General features: G+C 37.0%; 1 protein-coding gene across 2 annotated transcripts; it reads left to right on the top strand.

Moving 5' to 3' along the window:
* Positions 1-2,919: 2,919 nt before the first annotated feature.
* On the top strand, positions 2,920-22,174 carry LOC110045299 (ATP-binding cassette sub-family F member 3-like). 2 transcript variants are annotated; one of them, XM_089282531.1, is made up of 26 exons: positions 2,920-3,060; positions 4,566-4,710; positions 5,314-5,399; positions 6,301-6,359; positions 7,285-7,385; positions 7,518-7,640; positions 7,773-7,877; positions 8,455-8,506; positions 9,107-9,216; positions 10,462-10,507; positions 11,898-11,944; positions 12,109-12,168; positions 12,550-12,606; positions 13,526-13,548; positions 13,804-13,859; positions 14,210-14,326; positions 14,638-14,721; positions 15,285-15,361; positions 16,347-16,391; positions 16,513-16,561; positions 17,424-17,504; positions 17,878-17,966; positions 18,325-18,416; positions 19,050-19,182; positions 19,808-19,895; positions 20,001-22,174. In XM_089282531.1, exons 1-26 carry the CDS (start codon positions 2,976-2,978, stop codon positions 20,148-20,150), a joined length of 2,160 nt encoding a protein of 719 aa, XP_089138657.1. In that variant the 5' UTR covers positions 2,920-2,975; the 3' UTR covers positions 20,151-22,174. The 2 variants fall into 2 exon arrangements, with proteins under 2 accessions (XP_089138657.1, XP_089138656.1); XM_089282530.1 differs by having other exon boundaries at positions 2,929-3,060; positions 5,311-5,399.
* Positions 22,175-22,210: the final 36 nt, after the last annotated feature.

The following is a 22,210-nucleotide window of genomic DNA, read 5'->3' as shown; positions in this document are numbered from 1 at the left end:
GTCCTTTTTATTGGCCTCTTTAATTTTACAGGCAACGTAATTTTCGCGTATTTGAAGAACTTATTTTCTTTGATTTGAGACTGATTCCGGATTCCGATTTCAGGATTCGATTTCAGGATTCGATTTCAGGATTCGATTTCAGGATTCGGTTTCCCGATTCCATATTTTAGGGTTTCCCTGAAATGTTGTTTACATTCTCAGGAAAGTCATGATCAAGTGACAACAAATTTAGCCGAGCTATGCAGGTTATGTCATCAGTATGGCACTTTTTGGAAGGCTTACCAGCATCGGTCCAGCATCGGTTATTTCTTCCTTCCATCCCTGTCCATCTTTTATGCGTTTCAATTGATGCAACAATATATGAAAGGCCGCGTGCAAGAACGTCCCCTAGATTTTTTGGCCATTTTGAAAGTGTTCAAAAATAGCTGAATTTTGGCATGTAGGCTTCGTTGTACCTCAGAAACATTGCTCTGGATTTTTTTTGGCTGGGGCGCTCTTCGTTCTCGAGAAATAACGTATGCAAAAAGCTCAGTTTTCCAAGCGGCATCTTTTGGAGATCTTTTGTTGAACAAAAAACAAAAGAAACCTTATTATTTTGTTGAACAGCAAACAGGCAGACTGTTTATAGTGTATTCCACTGAATCTTAGCTGTCTTAAAGTCAAAGGAAAATAGTATATAGAGCGGAAATCTGGGAACAGATTGTTTACATCGGTTATTGTGACGTAAACACAACACGTGAATCGATCGAGCGGCAAACGAAATACCATCGAACGAAAAAGAGATGTGCCGCATTAGAACTCTGTCAACTAATATCTTAAGCATAGTGTTAAAGTACCTTGTGTGCCTGCCTGGTGGTTGAGAGGCATCATAAAGCCTCGATAAACCCGTAAGTCATCAGCACGTTTTAAAGAATCAAAATGTGTTCTGAAACTTCGAAGGTAGCTGATATACCGTAATCGTGTTATCGGCGTTCGAAGTCAGATCGAGCCAGGCAGCAAAGTCCAAGAGCAGTTCTTGCCCAAGAAAAATACCCTCTCGTGAGTTGTGGCCCATTTGCTAAGCGTTGCTAGTGTCAAAGTTTGGAAAGCGAGAACTGGTTTTTGAGTCATAAAATTTGTCTTGTATCAACCGCCATGTTTTCCCGCGCACGAGGTGTAAAGACCCTTCCCGGCATGCATTGCGATCACGTTCTGCTCGCGTTTCTCGAACTGGTAACTAGATTGTTTTAAAGGTAGTAATGGCCAACAAGCAGCGATCGACTGTAACATAGATCTGTGATCCAGGTTGCGTTGATTTTATTTCATATCGGCATGATTTGTAGTGTTTTGAACTTCTGGGATCAGCGGACATGCAGATGTATGGAGACCCGTACGTTGTGCAGACGGGTTAATTTGTTAATCTGTTAGGCGGTGCGTGACATAAAGCTACGATCGCGTTTGTCGAAAAATATGTATTTATCTCGTGATTTTTAGCCATTTAAGACGTTGCTGTATTTAGAAAAGTGCTTATTTGATGTTTATTTGTTCAGTGCAGATAATCATTGTCCCAGATAACCAAAGTAAGTTCCAGATGTTAACACTATTTTCCGGCCGCCATATTTTACCTATTTAAACCTGAAATCAACATTTTTGAGCTTATACGTTGCGTGAAATTAACATTTTGCTGTTTTCTAAGTGAAATCAACATCCTTTCCGTCACGCGTTACGTGAAATCAACATTTTTACCTGTTTAGACCTGAAATTAACAATTTTTAGTTTATAAGTTGCGTGAAATCAACATTTTGCTGTTTTCTAAGTGAAATCAACATCCTTGCCGTCACGCGTTAACGTGAAATCAGCATTTTTACCTATTTAGACCTGAAATCAACATTTTTGAGCTTATACGCAGCGTGAAATCAACATTTTGCTGTTTTCCAAGTGAAATCAACAACCTTGCCGTCACGCGTTAACGTGAAATCAGCATTTTTACCTATTTAGACCTGAAATCAACATTTTTGAGCTTATACGTTGCGTGAAATCAACATTTTGCTGTTTCCTAAGTGAAATCAACATCCTTGCCGTTACGCGTTAACGTGAAATCAGCATTTTTACCTATTTAGACCTGAAATCAACATTTTTGAGTTTATACGCTGCGTAAAATTAACATTTTGCTGTTTTCTAAGTGAAATCAACATCCCTACCGTCACGGGTTAACATGAAATCAACATTTAAACCTTTTTTGACCTAAAATCGACAGTTTTGAGCTTTTACGTTGCGTAAAATTGACATTTTGCTGCTTTCTAAGAGAAATCAACATCCTTGCCGCCGCGCGTTGACATGAGTCAACATTTTAAGTACTTTTGACCTGAAATCAACAAATTTGAGCTTATATAAGCTGCGTGAAATTGACACTTTGCTGGTTTCTAAGTAAAATCAAAGTCCTTGCGGCCGCAGCGGGCCGATCCTTTGTTATAATAAACCGAGGCGAGACTTCGACTTATAACGAAGGCTTGGCTTGGCTATTATAACAAAGGATCGGCTCTGTTTATCATAACAAAGGCTCAGCTTCGTTTATTTGAAGGACTCGGCGGGAAAAGGGCGTCAGGTATTTTAATCAAAGGTGAACTTTGTCGAAAACGCTCCAAATTTCGCATGCAGTTTCGTTCAGGTATGTTAAGCAATGTCCCGTAGTTTTCGAGATATTGCGTATGCAATAAACCACTCGGTTTTTCCAACCTGTGTGCCTTTTTTGCATACGTTATTTCTCGAGAACGAAAAGCAACCCAGCGAAAAAAACTTCAGAGCAATGTTTCTCAGGTGAAACGAAGCCCACATGCCAAAATTCAGCTAGTTTTAAGCACTTTCAAAAATGGCCAAAAAATCTAGGGGACGTTCTTGCACGCGGCCTTTCATATGTCCTCATACATGACAACCTACCTTCTTTGAAGCATTTACCGCTCTAATTGTATTGTGGGCTCCATTGATGGTGAAACAACATGGCGGACGGACTTGATACCTGCCGGCAAATTCTTCTAGAGAGATTTCCTTCAATAGACGACGATCTTTTCCAGTATGTGACAGGTAAATGTTTCACGTATTATTTTTGTTCAAACGGATATTCCTGATTTCTGTTCGGCTCGCTAGTTTCTGTGTGACAGCCCTGCTTCACTTTTCGTGAAATCTTATATACGTATACGTTTTCAGTGACTTTTGAGATAGGAAAGGTAATCTCAATCAAGTCTTATGTAAAGTTAAGTTTTAGATCGTTGATTGTGGATATAATCATATTCTTGGGCATGGTATTGATGTCGTGTTGACTCTTGGTCAGGTTGCGGTTTGGAAGTCGAGTCAATTTTCGTACGTCGCGTTTTCTACAACTAGGGCTTACACTTCAATGTCGTTTTAGTTCCGGTATTTCATTGTTTTGGATTACGTAACAGGTTTTAGTTGAAAAACATCATTGCCGGGTACTATAAGATATGCTGGTTGTCATTCTTTGTTTGGGATTCAAATTATATCGTGATATGCCAATAGTCAGAGCGAAATCAGACCTCTTAAATAATCTTAATTTGATTTGAAATAGGTTATTGGATTGCTTGAGGTCTGAGCTGTTTGAAACTATAGAGGGTTCTTAGCTGATAAGGAATGTGTAGAGCTCTCAGATTTTAGAGATTACATGATGTTATTTCGTAGTTAATTAGCCTTGTCTAGAGATCTTGTGTGAAAGAAATTTCCTGGTCATTTTAGCTCAGCAGAAAGTTTAGGGGTGACTTCCTACAGATTCTTGCATGTAGTTGCAAGGAATTGACAAAGGTTCACCATTCTTAGCTGTGTTCTAAATCTAAATATTATGTCAGCAACATCCAGAGGGCATCACGCCAACCCTGGGTTGTGTGGGTTATCAGCTGAGTGCGAGTACTACCCAAGGATCTTAGCTGATAGGGGTTACCTTGGAGTCTTACTCAAGGGTCTTAGCTTATAGAGATAACTTAGGGATCTCAGTTCATTAAAATTACATAGGATCAATAAGTTGACTGGATTGCCTTGTTTTTATAGCTAATAAAAATAAATATACCTAGAGATTACACAGTAGCTGACAGAGATAACCTAGTAAGGATCTTTGTTCATAAGGAATGTACCCAGATATAAATAACTAATAAATATATTGTGTATTACATTACTAACTACTTATTGACTGAGAGTGAGGCCTTTATGGGAAAATCTCAAACCCAGACCTTGCTATATTGACCTCGCTATCGCTCGGTCAATATGGCAAGGTGGAGGTTTGAGATTTTCCCATAAGGACTGAATGTTTGAGGTTAATAAATTGTTTATTATATGGCTTTTTGCCTAGCAGTCCTTGGAAGCTCAACTTGTCAACTACAATAAACAAACTGACCTATCAGGGCACTTAATTTTTTTTATTTTTAGTTAGCCCTATGGAACTTAGTAATCTCATTCTATAACTAAACAACCTTTTTATTATTATAATATATGCCAAATATATCTTTCAAGCTTGGAAATTTATTAGTAGTCGGTTTAAATATGCATTTGCAAGCACTGATGGTTTGGAACATTGACTTCAGACATTCTTGAAAGTGGATCAGATGATTTTGAGAGTGGTGAAGATATTCACGATGCTGTGGGGAGTATACTCACAGAGGTGGCAGGAGATGAAGGAGAAGAGGACATCATTGACATTTGTAACCAACTAATGGGTGCTTTAAAAGGGTATGTAGAAACAAGCAATTGAATTTGTAACAATTTTATATATCCTCAAAATATGTTGGAGATTAATGGGTAGTATACTGGACTCAAGATTAAGCAGTCTGGTTTTTGGGGAATTTTTTGAGAGAAATCAAGTACATGTATTACTGGTACTGTAAGAGATAAAATTATGGTATTACCTGTCATTTAACCGTGATTTAAGTAGTCATGCTAGCAAGAGAATGATGTTCATGCTGTTACATCATAGTCACTGGATAATTGGTTTTCCTGTTCATGCTGGAAAGTGTCTTTTTCCATTTGGGACCTTTTCATTTATATAAACATCAGTCAAAATCTGGAAAAGAACGATCCATGCAAATTAAACTTTTTTTACTGCAATTTGGTGCTAGAGTTCAACAACATCATGAGAGTGACAGAGACTGAAACGTCTACACAGATGTCACTCAGAAAAAGACAGCAAATATGTCTATGTCAGTATTAACAGAATTAGATAAAATTAGACTGTACCTGATGATTTGCGTCTAGCCAAATAATAACTGGATACTTGAGTTGTGTAAGGCTACCCTGATTATTCATATACAGATGTATCAATTTTTTTAATAGCAGTGGATGCAATGGCACAACCACAGATCAAGGGAGGCACAAATTACTCCAAGCCCCTGTCAATATGAGAGAGATGGCAGAAAATTTAGGTAATAGCTCAAACTGCATTTACTAGTCAATAGCATGGCAAGTATATATACACCACAGGAAGTCAAACAGTGTTTGAGATACATGAAGTGAAATGTATGGTGGAAGCACCAAAGCTGTGTGAAATTATAATTCAAGAAATGTTCACTGGAACAAAATCTGTGTTACATGTGCTATTGAAATTATAAATTAAAGTTATTTAACTCTGTGTGTCTCCAATTTTCAAGATCATGGCACAAAGCCTGCATTTATTTTATCTCCTCTTTATTGACCTACAGTGTACAATCCTAGTCAAAATTCCTTTAAACACTTCACACCACACTCCTTTGCAATGTTGTTACATGTTGCTTTCCAACAATCAAGCAGACGAAACAACATTCTAAAGAGGTGTGGGGTGTTCAAAATACATGTGTTTCAAGGTTTATGACCAGAGCGTTCACCTTCTAATAAGGAATTGATTTCAGAATGATTTCAACCTATGTCAAAGGGGAAGGGAAAGTCTGCGACCCATAACTTATTTGAGTAACAAATTTGAACAAATTTGTAATGATTGCTTGAATGGCCTACATGTAGTGTAGGTGAAGGTGGACTACAAAGTCAGAGATCGGGTGTTCAAATCTAGTTTGCAAGTACAAAATAAAAAATTATCTCGGGGGTTAGGTCTAGGGTTAGGGTTAGGGTTAGTGGGGTTGATATGGGATTCTGGCAGGGTAGGGTAGGGGTAGGAACTTAGGGAGGTGGGTGGTGTGCATGTTATTCTCTTTAAGAACCTCCAAAGATTGGAAAAAAATAAACTGGTTTACATATAGGCTGAAACAAGTTAATCTAAGGTTGTAATCATTCTAACCTAAAGAACAAATTTACCTACAGCAGTTATATTAGTTGTTTTATTTGAACCTGTAGAACCTCAGCTGGAGGATGAAATGTCAAGTATCTGGATTGTAAAGAGAGAAAGTAATACAGTGAGTTTGATGAAAGGATAACATGAAAATTGATAAACAAATAATGAAATCAAGTATGATTATATTCAGTTAGAATTATTGCTTTTTAATAGCTTTAAGTACAGTGTGAACCTGTATCAAAACATTGCAAAGTTTTTAACAACCAGTGACTGGCAAAATTCATTTATTTGTACATATTTACATGTAGTTCATTGGAATTGACTTCCTGTATATACTCAAGTGTGAACAACCTTGTCTTTACCACTCACCATCACAATCCGTGCACAACATGAATTCTAAAATAGCACACACAAGAATCCATCACTCACAAGATGTTCTCCGGTGAGCAAATAAAATGACACTACCTAGACATCTCAATAACCTTCTCTGTTATAAACAATACTAGTCTAATAAAAATATATATGTCATGTTCCTATATTTCTTTGTAAAAATTCCCATGTTTTCATGAGTTTGCAACAGATTCTTATTAAACTTGATATCTTTACTAAATTAAGATAAATATTTACTAAATTCAGAATCATGGTAAATTGAGCTATGGAGGTGTGTTTTGTTGATATTGCTTGACATAATAAAAAACGTCCGTTGTTTTCCTCTTATAGCTTTATGACGATATAACAAATAGTTTCCATATTACCATGCATCTGTTCAGTAGTCGATTGCAGATGACATCAAAATGTGGTAAGGACAAAATGGGGCACACAAGACAATAGCTGAGTGTGTCACTGAATGATGTTCTTACCATATTTTGACATCTGTGATCAAATACTTTCACATGGAATCTATTTGTTTTATGTAGTAAAGAAACGAAAAGAAACTTAATAACATCCTTAGTCAATGTCTCCTTGGAGAGTTGTGCTTGCCAGTGGAGTTTTAACTGTGATATTGTTGTGATTTTAATGCTTTTGATATATCACTTTAAATTCAGGTTGTAGATCAGAAAAAATTGCAAAAAGCTGAAGCTAAAATAAAAGCAAAGCAGGAGAAACGTGCCCAGGATGGAGAACCTATTAATGAGATAAGAGGGAGGTAATATATGTGTATGATATCGCAGAATTTGACAAGGATTGCAGATATGTACATATTTCTCTAACATGAAGCTATTTCAACAGCTAGTCTGGAAAATTGTGATAACAAGTGACTCTGACCTTCCGTTGGCAGGCAAATAGATAATGCTTCAGCTTGCCAGAGCTCAAACAAAAGAGAAAACAAACTAGAAGCCAGTGGTACAAACAAAAGTCGAGATATTAGGATAGAGAACTTTGATCTCTCTTATGCAGACAGGTAGGCACAACTCTAGTTATCTTGATTCCAGAATGTTTTACCCATCTTGATTTAAATTCGTCCAGTGTGTCAAATCACAGCTGCTCAAGATATGTGAGTTTAATCTTAATACCTGTAAATGATATTTTTCAGAGTTTTACTGAAAGAAGCAGACTTGACACTAATATTTGGTAGGAGATATGGCTTAGTTGGAAGAAATGGCATTGGGAAGACAACGCTTATTAAAATGATCTCCAGGTAATGTACATGTATGTATGTTAGGAAGTGGAAATTTCCTGTTTGCAAAGTTCATTATTAATAATAATTAGTATCACCCAACTAGTGGACTAATGCAAATCCTGCATTTTGATTGGCTACGCTACTAGAGGACTATTAGCAATAGTCCTCGAGTAGTGAAATTGGTGCAATCAAGCGTGACGCTTTCTTTCGTTTTACTCCCAAATAAATATTTCTTCAACTTGCATTTGCTAACTTTATTATTGCCTTTTCTGTCCAACTAGTTGGGTGATACTAAAGCAATTAGACCCCTTCGCCCTCCAGGGCCACGGGTCAATAGCCCATGAGGCAAAGCCTCATGGGCTATTGACCCGTAGCCCTTGCGGGCTACGGGTCTAATTGTTAATTATTACATGTGTACTGTAAATATTCACTTGACAGAAGGATAAGCCTGTTGTATCTTAATCATTAAGAGAGATTTATTTAATGACAGTACATAATAAAATTTACTACAATTTTAAATTTAATGTATTTATTGCCCATTACATTGTGACCAGTTCTTGATTGTTGAGCTAGACTCTTTGCTTTTTTCCTTCAGGCGTGAGTTATTTGTTCCATCTCACATTTCTATTCTGTGTGTTGCACAAGAGGTATGTTGATTGACTGTGTAAAAAGGAACTTACTTTCTTCCAAACCATCAAGTTTCATAAATGATAAACATTTCACTTTGTCAAGTGATGAGAATTAAGAGTATTTTCAGGTAAACAGAATTGTCATTGATTTAGTTATGAATCATCAACTACTAACAACAAATATAAAGGTACATGTAAATGAGTGGCAATCAATAAGAATGATGTTATGTACAACAATCATTTTTTTTTTTAAATGGCAACAGTGGTATAATAATCTAAAGGATTTTAAAGTTTTCGATTTTAATTATTACATCTATGACAAGTACTTTTTTGAAACATAGATCGAAATCTCTTTAGTGTTTTAAACATGTTCAATCTTATATCGAAAACCTCGCATTTTTGTGGTAATTAATTTCATTTCTTACAGTTAATTAGCAATCTTAAACACTTTCAGTACTAAGCAAAAAGCTATCCAAAATGTAATAAATTAAATATTAATAGATATGTGTCTGTTAACCCATGAACTGATTGCTTTTTTACTTATTTTTCATTGTTATAACACTGGATATTTGGGTTCTGATCACACAATGTTGTGTACAATTAATGCACACTTTGCAGGTGACTGGTGATGAGACACAAGTTCTTCAGAGTGTTCTAGAATGTGATACTGAAAGAGAGAAACTATTGAAAGAAGAAAGGAAACTTCTTGCACTGACAGGACATGAAGGGTACACAGCATGAATTCATAAGTTAGTTGTTATTGTCCATCTTTGAAGCTTAGGATATTGTTTCCAATATATTCCAATATTGGAGCAGTTACTGCAAAGCTGTGTGCTACAGAGCTTCCAGTTTGGATCATAATGTTTGATTGTAGGTGTGACAGCTTGATGAACCTTATGTTCTCTGAGGCCAGCCCGGGGAGGGGGGGTACTCCCAGAAATATTGGGTGGGGGTGTGTGGCCTGCTTCCCAAAACCCCTACCCTATTTATGACCAAAATCTGCGATATTCCCTACCCTATTTATGACCTGACCAAAAATTCGAAACCCTATTTATGACCTGACCCTTAAATCAAAACCGTGTTTCAGACTTGCATTATAATTAGTTCCCTAGTTCAGACCAATGTTAAATTACCGTAAACATAATTATTATTTGTGAAGGGCTTTTGTTGATTTTCTTTTCGATAAAGATGAAAAGGTGGTTTCTTCTTTAAAACACAGGGTTTTCAATAAGTTTTGAAATAGCCGTCTGAGCTAACTAAAGTGGGTGGCAAACTGATGAATTTTTTCAATAATTTGAATGAAAATACAGACAAAGTAGGTGGCAGTAAGAGGTAAATTCTGACAAAGTAGGCGGTGATTTTTGCTTGTTGCCAGCTTCTAATGAAACCCCTGAAAACATAACCATATCAAGGCTAGAGTACAAAAACCATACCCTATTTATGACCAAAATGGCCAAAATCAGCTAAAATCAATACCCTATTTATGACCAAAACAGCTGAAAAGCCATACCCTTTGGGGCCGCACATACCTATATCTATAGCCCATATAAAGGAGTTCCCTCCCACCCCCCCCCCCCCCCCCCCCACCCCGGGGAGGCCAGATGGAGCCTGTACATGTACTTTTTGTCTTGAAGTTTGTGAGCAACTGGTCATGCCATGTTCGCATTACAACTTTTGGTGAACTCCTTCAGGAGTACTGGTGTTAGTTGTTGTTTTGTAATAAAAAGTAATTTATGGGACAGTATTTTGTATGGCCTGTGATGCATAAACACTGTTGGTATCACTCAACTCTTTGCAAGCCTGCTGTAAGTACACTAGTCATCACAAACAATATAAAGTCCTGCCTCAATATGAACCCACTGTGTTTATTGCCACTGTTTTGCAGGTGAAGTGATTGGTTTTGGGTTTTGATAACTTTAAAGTTATTTACAGCAGGTTTTAACTTACTGTCCTTCTGTCACCTTCATTTTCAGTCCCAAATCTGAAACAGCTGACAATGCTAGTGGTAGATTGGCGCAGGTATATCACTGTAGTGCCACTTTCTAATGACTTTTTCTGTTAGTAATCTTCTGGTTTTGTAGTGTAATACAGTACAACTGAAATAATATGTAAATTGGGAGGTAAAGAAATACTATATGATGTGAATCTTCAAAGTCTTACCTGAGATGAGTTTTTCTTATGGTTTTGGTTAGCCATGAATCTGTCTTAAAATTCGAGGGTCCACAATAGGTTCTCAGATCCCGCTTTCCTGCCCATTTTTTCCTGTTAATCCCGCTATCCCGCCCTTTTTTGCCTGGAAATCTGGATCCTGCCTACTTTTTTAAGACATTTCTGCGTTAATTATTAATTTGTTAAATTAATAATTAATTTAATTATTAACACAGAGACTTTTTAAAAACAGATATCGCATAAAATAACACAAAAGGATTCAATGGGTAGCAGATAAGTAAGGACAAAGTTAATGATTATAACGTCTCTTTCTGTAAACTGTTTACCGTTTTGTTTTCTTTTGTCCACGTATCATTGAAAGAAAAAGATTTTTCATTCCCATATTCAAGACATGACCAGTAAACACACCTGATAGTTTCTTTCAAAGCTTTCAGCGTCTTCACCTTCCTTGAAATCTGGGCTCAGAACTTTTCTTTCTGAATGAAGACAATCCCGCTCACACATCCTGTTTAAAATATATGGCCACGCAATATGTATAATGTCGCATACTTCGTTCGGTAAATCATTGTCACCGGCATCTAATGTGGCCGTCCTGGCCAAAACAAGACAAGCGCTCTAGAAAAGGTTGAAAGACTAGGAAAACTAGAAAGGATTGGGGGGGTCAAGATTACATTCGCAAAGATGTGGAAAATGGACAGATGTCATTCATGTCAGAGGATCGCAATAGGACTCAAAGAACTTGTACAGTCGCATGATACTAACGTAGTCAAGCAATAATGGATATGTTTGACAGAACCTGACAGTGTACAGAGCCGTTGCTATACATGACTTGAAACCTGACACAACTATACACACAAAAGGTTCATTTCTGCCCAACTTGCGGCTTTTGTGCTGGTCAATCTATGAGGTCACGTAAGAATTGAAATCCCATATCCCGCTCTGTTCCCCTTGTGAATCCCGCATCCCAAGCCCATAAAAACGCTAAATCCCACTCCCGCTCATAATTGTAATTCCCACTTCCCGCCCCTGTTTTCAGCTCAAATCCCGAATTTCAAGGCGAAAAAAAGCCAAATCCCGCATCGCGCCAAACCTATTGGGGACCCTCAAATTCATGTGATAATTTATTATACATTTGGCATTTGTACACCATGATACCAAGTTTAAAAAAAAAAAACCACAAATATGAAGTGTCACCGTGTTCAAAAGCAGTCCTGCTTATTGTAGTTTTTGTATGGATTAGGTTTATGCAAGGTTGCAAGAAATAGAGGCAGATAAAGCTCCTGCAAAGTTAGTATTTGAATGTAATGTATAATGTTTTATGTCTATCTTTACTGTTGATAATAGTTAAAGGTTATTTTTTTTCATTTTCTATTACCATACTGCATGACACTATTATGATAACACTTTTAATTATTTTGATTTTAATTCATGTAATTTTTTACTTGTTTCAGAGCTTCTTTAATACTGGCTGGACTGGGCTTCTCAACAAAAATGCAGAATCAACAAACAAGGTACAAGTTTTAAAAATGCTTTTGATGTTTTTTGCCAGAGTTAGCTGACTACCAAGTTCTCAAGATTCAGGGTTTTTTTTCTTTTCTTAAACTTTTGTTGAAAAGTACTTGTAGTGCTTGAATTCCTAACATTTCTAAACTAAAGGGTAAAACTTTGATGTTAAATCACCAAAATATTTCTCTGAAATTAAATAGACTAAGTATAAGGTAAATTTTAGAAGTCAGTAAAACAAAAATAGTTTGAGATTGTGACTGTCAGGGACCATTATCTTGTGTTTTAATGGGTGTAGAGTACAAGTAACATGACTTGTTTCAAGGGCAAGGCACAGTTGAAGAAAATTGATGTTGAACATTTATGAATGCATTGTTGTTTATTTGTAGAGAACTGTCTGGAGGTTGGAGAATGAGGCTTGCTCTTGCAAGAACACTATTTAGTAGGTAAGAGAACACTGTTGGATAAGTTATATTGCAGGCTCAGCTATAAAAGCTTTTATTCTAATTTTTTGTGTGTGTGATAATTTATTTGACACTCAGCATGTTGTTTTGGAAATATGCAAAAATGATTGTTTCATCTATTGATCATGAATGGGAATGAGCAGCTCTTATAGGGATGTGTACTATACACTAGTAGTTTGGTTTTGGTTTAAGCCAATTTTGATTGCCGATTTGCAGGTACACTAGCCTTTATCTGGAAATTTACAGTTAAGAAATAAATATTATCGCACAGTTGCGGGAAATCATAAATTTAGCTCGTGGTGTTTGGTTTTTTGTGTTTTGTGAGCAATCTCTCAAGCAATCTAAATGAACAACTCAGATGTCAAAAATTTTTGTTCACTAGTTACTGAATGGATTTAGAAACAATTTGGTCTGTTCTCTTAAAAGATCTTGTCGTCTTTGTGAGGAGAAACACAATTATTGAGCTGACATATCTTAAAGAATTTGTTACGAATTTGTTATGCAACCCCCTGTATTAGACGCTCTTATAATACAGAAAATCATTTTCAATGTTTTTCTTAACAATGCCTCAAACCTACAATCCTTTAGTCTCTATTAATGCAACTAGAATACTCACTCACATTTCTTATGAACAATAATCAACTTTGCTGTACCTTGTTACTCACTCATGAATGTAAACTTGGATATCTAGATTTTATTACTGAAGACAAAGTTAAATCTTGTAAAAGAAGGATTCTAGGTCTAACATATACAGTGTATACGTAAGTCGTTATATTTGTAAAAGTTTTATTTTTGCAAACCTACTTTACATGTAACAAGCAAATGATGTATGTGCATGTACAGTATAAATGATGTTTTACATGCGGGTTTAATAACTTTTAATTTTGCTGTCTGGTTTTAGACCCGATCTTTTACTTCTTGATGGTAAGTAATTGATTTATTTTGTCAAAGTAAATCACTATTTTTTTTTTTTTTTTTTGCAGTCTTGATGTGGTTTCCTCTAACTTACATATTAAATTATAAGCTGGAAAACGTACTACCTTCAAAGTTAAAAGTTAGCTTTTTAGTGGGAGAAATGGTGTCCTATTTAAGCAAGCATTTCAAGTCTTCTGCAATGTTGTCGCAAATCATATTTATTTTAGCTGTTTTTGAGCAGTGGCATTATTTCTCTTTGTGTAGAACCTACCAATATGTTGGATCTAAAAGCTGTTTTGTGGTTGGAAAAATACCTTTTGGTGAGTTTCTGTTAGTTTTCCTGCTCAGTAGTTAAACACATATAAGCCTCGATACCGGTTTGTTGAGGTGCATTTTGCAGATGTTGTGCTAAGATTTAAAGGCTATTTTAAAACTCTGCACTGAAATGACGAAAGGATGCTGCAATATCTGCGCACATTTTATAGTTTATTGATGTGCATCAGCAACTTTATATTTGAAAACCTACATCAGTAGATTCAACAGATCATTTATTGATCTTTATGGTGACAGCGCAGCTGTTCTATGTCTTTTTAGTATATTCCTCAAGTAGAACTGTATTATTTCAGCAGTGAATGGGTGTAAGTACATTTTTATTTGTTTTTATTGGTAGAATTGGCCATGCACCTTGCTTGTCGTATCACATGACCGCACGTTTTTAGATGCTGTGGCGACGGACATTATTCACATGCACTCGCAAAGACTAGAGTCCTACAGAGGAAACTATGAGGTGAGTAACATTGGGTGAATGTGGAGCAATTCAAATATGGAACAGTTTTGCTGGCTTACTTGTTGATCGTATTCATATAATGCAACTTACAGTATTATGTATGGAAGCAGCACTTTATGGCAGGCCAAAAACACTTGCATACAATCCCAGGGGTGTTACAAAATCTGCAACAACTTTCCAGCCTCATGATCGGCTCATGGGGTAGTAATTCTGTCAATTTCAATTTGCAGCATTGTTTATTGAGACTAAGGACCTCTGGATAACTGAACCTTGCATGCTTACCAGCTCACTAATGTTTTCATTGTTCTTAGAATTTTGTAAAAACCATGACAGAAAAACTAACCAATCAACAGCGGGAATACGAGGCACAACAAATGCACAGGCAACATCTACAGGTTTGTAAATGAACTGTATGATTTAAAGTAAGTGGGGAGAAAATTTTGTCATATCAGTTCTACTATATATAACGACCAATCAATCACCAGAGAGGGCCAGCGACTAGGAAGGTGGAAATGAGAGTTTCAAGAAATACATGTATGTTACTTGCAGGGGTCCCATAGCTAACTAGAATAACACACTTGAGAGGGATTACTCTAGACTACGAGTAGTCCAGTATTACTCGAGTACTTACTGGAAAATGATGCACCATAAGGATCTTCAGTAACGGAATACGCTGAAGATGTAACGAGAGGACACAAGCAAGGAGTTACACCACTGGTGAAACTTTGACATCAACATATAAACATGAATAGCAAAATGAAAACAGGAGTTATCAAAGTATCACCAGATTTAAGGGATTAAAAAATGAAGTTTTCTACGTGTTTCTTTAGCTTTTTATTGGCAATGAAGATTAAAATGATCATGAAGGCAGGTTTATTTCAAAATAGAAGTAAAACAAGGAAAGACGGTGTGAAAGATCTAATCGTGAACATTGCTGTTACTTTTATTATTATTTCAGGCATTTGTTGATAGATGGAGATATAACGCGAAAAGAGCATCGCTTGCACAAAGCAGACTCAAAGCGCTGGAGAAATTGTAAGTATATCATTTAACATTTCTTGATATAAACAGTTGCAGAATTGTACAGCACCGCTCCACAAATGATCCCCAGACCGGAAATGATCCCCAAATTAGACCGCAAATGATCCCGCCGGAAAACCGGTTTCACTGCCCTTCTTCAGGCACCAGTATCAGTTTTCATTTGTTTTTAGGGGATAAATCAGAGCAAATAAATACTACTGTTGGACCCTAGTAATTCGATCTCGGGTATTTCGAATTCCCTGTTATTCCGAGCTCAAAACTACGCCCCTTTTATTTGCCATGCAGTCATTTACTATCGTCTATTTCGAACTCCCGCTATTTTGAACTATTTTTCGTTTAGAGTTCAAAATTAGCCTGATTCAACTGTCTTTGTATTATGCTGTTGATCAGACTCTAGAACCAACTTATAATTATAATTATAATAATAATAATAATAATAATAATAAATAAGAAGAAGAAGAATAAGAAGAATAAGAAGAATAATAGTAATAATAGTAATAATAATAATAAGAATAAGAATAAGAATAATAATAATAATAATAATAATAATAATAATAATAATAATAATAATAATGACTTTATTGTTTTGTTGATTACATCCAGCAGTGGGGAATTCCCACTGACACCTAACTAGAGCTATCTAAAAATAATATACAGAAAAGTCCTACAAGAGAAATTAAAATTATGAGTTACAAAGATGGCAGCCACTTCATCCTTCTAGGATGTTGTCTAGATCTAGCCTCCGTACGTGGGTCTTAAACTGCTTGAGATTTATCGCCGATCTTTCGTTATTTGTTAGTTTGCTCCATAGTCCTGGGCCTAGATATCGAATTGAATGTTTTCCGTACGTAACAGTGTTAAATCTAGGTAAATGAAAATCTCTCTGCCGTAAACTATAAGTGTGGCTATTAGTATAAAACATGTTACAAATAGTCCGCGAGCACTTGAAACTAATTGTAATGCTTGGTGTCTTGTTTAGACCTGATCTGCAGCCTGTTGTTGTGGATCCACCTGTTGTACTCAAGTAAGCTAATTAATGACTTTACTCATTACTCTCTAGAACTGTTACCTGAGTTAAAATAATCTTGTTTATACGTTTATTCATGTTTGATCATTTCAATGTGAGTTGTATATCTTTGCTGCAGATTTCCAGAGTGTGAAAAACTCTCCCCTCCTGTGTTACAGCTGGATGAGGTATGCTACTTTGTCACTTGTTTATCTTTCATAAACCTGCTTGTTATATAAGGGTTATTGACCATGTGTGAAGTCAAGATGGCTGGATATTTGCCAAGTTCTTTTTTTTGCATGTTTATGGACCGAGACGGAGACGAGGTCCATAAACAAGGAAGCAAAAGAACGAGGCCAATATCCAGTCATCTTGACCTAACTAGCTTGGTCAATAAAGGATTTATTATATGGAGAAAGAACAATATTTTCTTGCGGGAGACAGCGGGTAATCCCGAGCTGGCAAGTGCCCACTTAGTCAATCATATTGCAGGATTCAGTTCATCTTGCCCGCCCACAGAGCTAGCCATAAAATAAAGCCTTTCATTATATGGCTGTGTCTCGCCAGAACTGGGAACTACCAAATTCGCGAACATGATTGGTTAAAATCGGTATTAACCGCGGTCTAGATTTTCCCATCTAGATCAGCAGCTAGATCTCTCTACCTCATACGTTCGCTGTGAAAAGTTGCAAACAAAAAATTCAAACTCATTTGGCTTCTTTCTGCTGAAAATACTTAATGGAAGAGCCAAAAAGACGAAGAGGAAAAAGGTTAATAAAACGAGCAAACTTTGGTAAATGTAAGTTTAACTCGTAGCTGAATACGAAATAGAGAAGTTTGTGCAAGTTCAGAAGTGAAAAGTTTATACCAGACCGACTTAAACGTCAGTAAGAAATTTTTTTAGTTAATAAAGAAGCTAGAGAAATTGAAAACATACCTGTCAGTGGGTTCGAATCATGTGAGCCACGCTTAGGGATAATCGTGTTGTCATTAGAAAAACGTTAAAATCGCGGCCATTATAACTTGGACTATGTCCTGTGCCTCATTTAGGTGATCTTCTACTACGAGAAAGGAAAAGTTGTTCTCAACAAAGTGAGTCTTTCAGCAAACCAGGAGTCGAGAATAGCACTGGTAAGTTGACATTCTTCAGAAAGAACTGAACTTACGTTAATTTTGTTTTTTTTTTCCTCTAGTTACACTGGGTCGCATTTTGGCAGTTATGTTGCCTAGGGTTAAGCGTTTGAAATAACTTGAGAGGATACAGAGCTGTCTGAAAGGTTCGGGAGACATTCCCTTCTATTTTCAACACGAAAAAGAGGCATTCCTAAAACACTATCCAGAGTGACTTAAGCAACTGACCTGTTCACTGCATGTACTTTAACCAGTGGCCTCTTATTACTTGTGTGATGATGACCGGCGTATGGCACCTGACCTTCCGGTGTAGAACTTGTCAGTGTGGATGTATAGGGTGGACAGTCTCATTGATTCGTGTATTTCCTTGTAGGTTGGTGAAAATGGCCAAGGAAAAACCACATTGCTAAAGCTATTGCTCGGTGATTTGGAGCCAGTGTCAGGACTCAAATTCTCTCACAGGTAGGAAGTTGGCTTAGCATGTTTTTATGAGATCCAGTAAGTTAGAATTTATTTTATCTTCACTACAGTTATCGTTTCTAGTGGAAAAAAATGAACTTGTACTGTATGAAAGATTTTGTTTCCTTTGTCTCCGGACAAACTTCTCGCTTGAAAAGCATAAAGGCCAATTGACGTGATTTTCGGAGATGCATGAAGTTTGGGAAATTGTTTTGTGAGATATTGTAGAATTGGAATTAACTGATACAAATAACAATATACTGTTAAATAACTGGGTACGTTAAGGAAGCCTTGAACTCGTTCCCTGCTCATCAGTTTGGAAGGGCCACTTCATTTATATTTTGTACTTTCTATTTGACAGGAACTTAAAGATCGGTTATTTTAGTCAACATCACGTCGATCAACTTGGTTCAGAGCAGACTCCATTGGAATTACTCGCTTCTAAGTTTCCAGGTACAAACAACACTGGGTGTAGACTGCTGTCTTTGGCTGATAATTAGTTATTAGCGATCAGGCAAACAAGTGCCACTACTGACAATGTTCTATTGAAATCACCTGCACACCTTCTGCAAGTTCAAAACTGGATTACGAGGAAATTGTCAACTAAGATCTCCATAACCAGGGTTGCCAAAGGCCAGGAAATGTTCGGGGTAAAAAAAAAATCTTCAGGGTCAGGGAAAACTAGGGAATTTTATTTTCAGTCAGGGAAAATTCACATCCTGATGTAAACTCAGGGAATATTGAAATTTTAACACTGTTAAACCATTGAGGACTGGAGGAAAAATTTCTCAACGATGTTTTGAAAAACTGTCTGTGGCAACCATGGTAATAGCGGAAAGATGTGAATGCCTTTTCCGGTCAGAATTTCTGTAAGTAGAACTCTTGGTCACATAATCTAGCCAATCAAATCATTTGTCTCCAGAACCATACAAGCTTAACATTTGCCATCATAGCACGTTAGCTTAACATGTACTTTCATTGCGTTTCTGTAGATGTTCTAGCACGTAAACTTAGCATGTACCTTCATTTCGTTTCTGTAGATGTTGTAGCACGTAAGCTTAGCATGTAACTTGATTTCCTTTACAGGGCAGCATGAAGAAGAGTATCGCCGTCAGCTTGGTAGATATGGAGTCATAGGCGACCTGGCTCTCAGACCCGTCAAGAGCCTGTCGGGTGGACAGAAGAGTAGAGTGGTCATGGCTGTGATGAGTATGATCAGGTCGGCGGTCCAACTTATTAATTACTATACAGATATGTAGATATCTTCTGGGTTAATATGAAGTGATAGGTCACCTGGCTCTTAAACCTGTGAAGAGCTTGTCAAGGGAACAGAAAAGTAGTGTAGTTATAGCTGCGATGAGTATGATACGGTAGGCCATTAAACTTAATTACTGTGTAGATATGTAGATATCTCTACCTTGTAGATATGCAGTGATTGGAGCTTGTTAGGATAACAGAAAAATACAGTAGTTGGTACGAGGAGTATATCCAGAAGCATTCTGCTATGACAGAGTTGGTAATTGCCATGCAGATATGTTCCATATCCACCGGGTAGATATGGAGAAAAATACAATACTTAGGTGACGCTCTTGATGGCGCATTGTAGAGACAATTAAAATAAAAAATGCAATAAAATCGCCACAAAAATTACTCTAGCGTTACCTAGAAAATTACAATAGTCATAGCTGTAATAAACAACAGATTGAGTTCAATGAGTTCCGAAGAACAAGGAACCAAGTGGCCTGCACACACTGATCAAGCACTAACTGAATTCCTTCCTGGCTGCTGTTGAATAATTTTTATCTCATGCAAGCGTCTTAACTGTAATTGTCCTTTTCTCATAGACCGCATTTCCTGATTCTTGACGAACCGACAAACCATTTAGATGTAGAAACAATAGAAGCTCTTGGAAAAGCTTTGAACGATTATAAGGTGATTTTGCTATTGCTTGCTTGTTTTTATTTGTGTCTGCTGTCGTCGTCGAATAAAACTCATGTATATCGATATAGCTTAAGACCGACAATGGTTCTCTTGCAGGGCGGTGTTGTCATGGTAACTCATGACGAAAGACTTGTAAGAAGTGTATGTAAGGAAGTTTGGTTGTGTTCCAATGGCTCGGTGACCAGACAAGATGGCGGATTCGAGCAATACAGAAAACTTCTAGAGGATCAACTTCGAGATCTATGACGAAATCTTTATAATTACAAATGATAAATTTAATTACTAGTTAATTTACTGTTAAGATTGTATAGCATTTAAACCATGATATAAAAAGCTTAGCTGGCAGTTTTAAAAACAAGAAATTCTGCTAGAAATAGTTTGTCGCCCATCGCTGGGGTGCAAAGTGTAAATCTGAATCTCCTACAGTCGTGGTGTGACCATGACTCAGGCGTCCTGTAAACTAAAATTGTTTCAAATTCTCGTTGACTAGTTGCTCAGACACGGTATCAAGACCTACTGTGTGTTGTGCGTGGTCAGCATGGATGGTCCAGGCAGATACAGCCAAAAAAACAAAGAATTTCGTCAGGCTTCCATTTTGCCATTCGCCTTCGCTTCTAAGATGAAGTCAAATGAACTTGATCAGGATCAGTCGTAAGAAAAACACGGGTTGTTTATGCGCGCTGATCGTTTATTGATTGAAGTTATTGTTATAAGTCGTCCCTGTGTGTCGTACCCTAAAGAATTTTATCTACCTCTTGTAACCAGGGGACCTCCCTCCCTAAGGGGGGGGGGGGGAAGGGGTAGGGGGAGAGACGAGAATATTAAGAAAACGAAATGTCCTTTATTCACACAACATGAAGTTATTATCTTTCAAAAGCAGTTCAACATAACTAGGTACCTATCGGGATTAGTAGATGTTACTACCAACACCATGTCAGAGTGTTCTGTGCTCTAACACGAGTTAACCTTGTTTGAGCTAGCACTTGTTCCCAAGTACATAACATTCAGTTCATATCTACGTTTTCTCACCAATGAATATTCAAGATGTCGGTTTAGAAATGATTGGAGATACCACACACTATACATTCCAAGGCTTCTCTTGAATCCTTCCTGGCAGGGGTTATGTCAGATAATCTGACCACATCATCAAGACTTCTAACAATTTGGAGCTAAATCTAACAAGAAATATGTATGGTCTAGTCAATCACGTATTCGTTAGTTTTACAGTAACACCCACGGGAATGTTTACTTATTTCTTGTATTTTCCGCGCTCCGGAAAATATTACGAAACTCGATGAAATATTCACCGTGTTATAAGGTGTGTGTATACCTCTCACTAATCGAGATACACAATTTCAGAAGTGAAAGAAAGTTTTAAACTTTTTCTTGCTATAAAAGTTAAGAAGACTTGGCGATAAATCACGAAACATTTTGGCAGCAAAAAAGCTTCAAATTTTAGCGGACCGTGCAGTAGAATACGGCCCACTTAAGGACGTTCGCGCTAATTGTTTCTGCGCATCCTTACTGCGCACGAAATTCACACCGCCACGTCATACATCGAGCGCGCGCGCTAAGTAGTAAAGTGAACAACAGTAGGACAAATGGCCACTGCTACAACTTTGCGTGGATTTAACGATCTTGGACGTTCGGTGACCCCTATTTTCCTTTTGATGGGCCATTTTCTCTACCGATTTTCTACGTTTTGCGAGAAAATGGAGAAAATCTATCGAGTAGAAGTTTGAATTTTTTGCAAAACGCACCATCGAATTCCGTTCATTTGACCTCTTCGTTTAGCTGTGCGTCAGTTTCAAATGCCTCTTGAAAAGTTAAGGTTTGTGAAAATGATGGCAAAGTTTGGAATTAACGCCACAGATTCACTTAAACAAAATATTATTAGGATAGTTTGCCTCTGTTGACTTATCTCAGTTTGATATTTTAACCTAAAAGCCCTGCACACCATGCTGAATTACGCGCACCAATTTATCAAAATCAGACTAGTTTTCCACACGCTTTATCTCTGAAACGAGGTCGGTGACCCCCAATTTTTATTTCATTTCTGAAACAAGTATATCATTATCTGTCCGCAGTAGAAGTTTAAAAAAATCTATCGAGTAGAAAATTTTCGCGCGAACGTCCTTAATTGGCACAATCACAGGGCGCGTACTAAGTGAGAGATATAATAAAATATTTAATCCCGTAAAAGAAATTTCAACGTTTGGCGTTCGAAAGATTCTGATGAAATGTAATTAAAATAACTTGATTGAATGCTACATTTGTACATTTCTGGTCTCATCTATGGCGACATT

Source organism: Orbicella faveolata, unplaced genomic scaffold (genome assembly GCF_042242905.1).
Source record: "Orbicella faveolata isolate gen_17 unplaced genomic scaffold, um_ofav_v1 contig_12, whole genome shotgun sequence".
Classification (NCBI taxonomy): Eukaryota; Metazoa; Cnidaria; class Anthozoa; order Scleractinia; family Merulinidae; genus Orbicella; species Orbicella faveolata.
Note: the sequence above shows the minus strand (reverse complement) of the source record. Positions and strands in the feature narration are given on the sequence as shown.

What these genes read in the sequence shown, in the direction of transcription:
- LOC110045299 (XM_089282530.1), top strand. Translation starts at nt 2,976, where the DNA reads ATGGCGGACGGACTTGATACCTGCCGGCAAATTCTTCTAGAGAGATTT. An exon ending in CTAATGGGTGCTTTAAAAGG is followed by an intron (nt 4,711 to 5,310) that starts GTATGTAGAAAC and finishes TTTTTTTAATAG; the next exon opens with CAGTGGATGCAATGGCACAA. An exon ending in CTGTGTTACAGCTGGATGAG is followed by an intron (nt 16,562 to 17,423) that starts GTATGCTACTTT and finishes TGCCTCATTTAG; the next exon opens with GTGATCTTCTACTACGAGAA.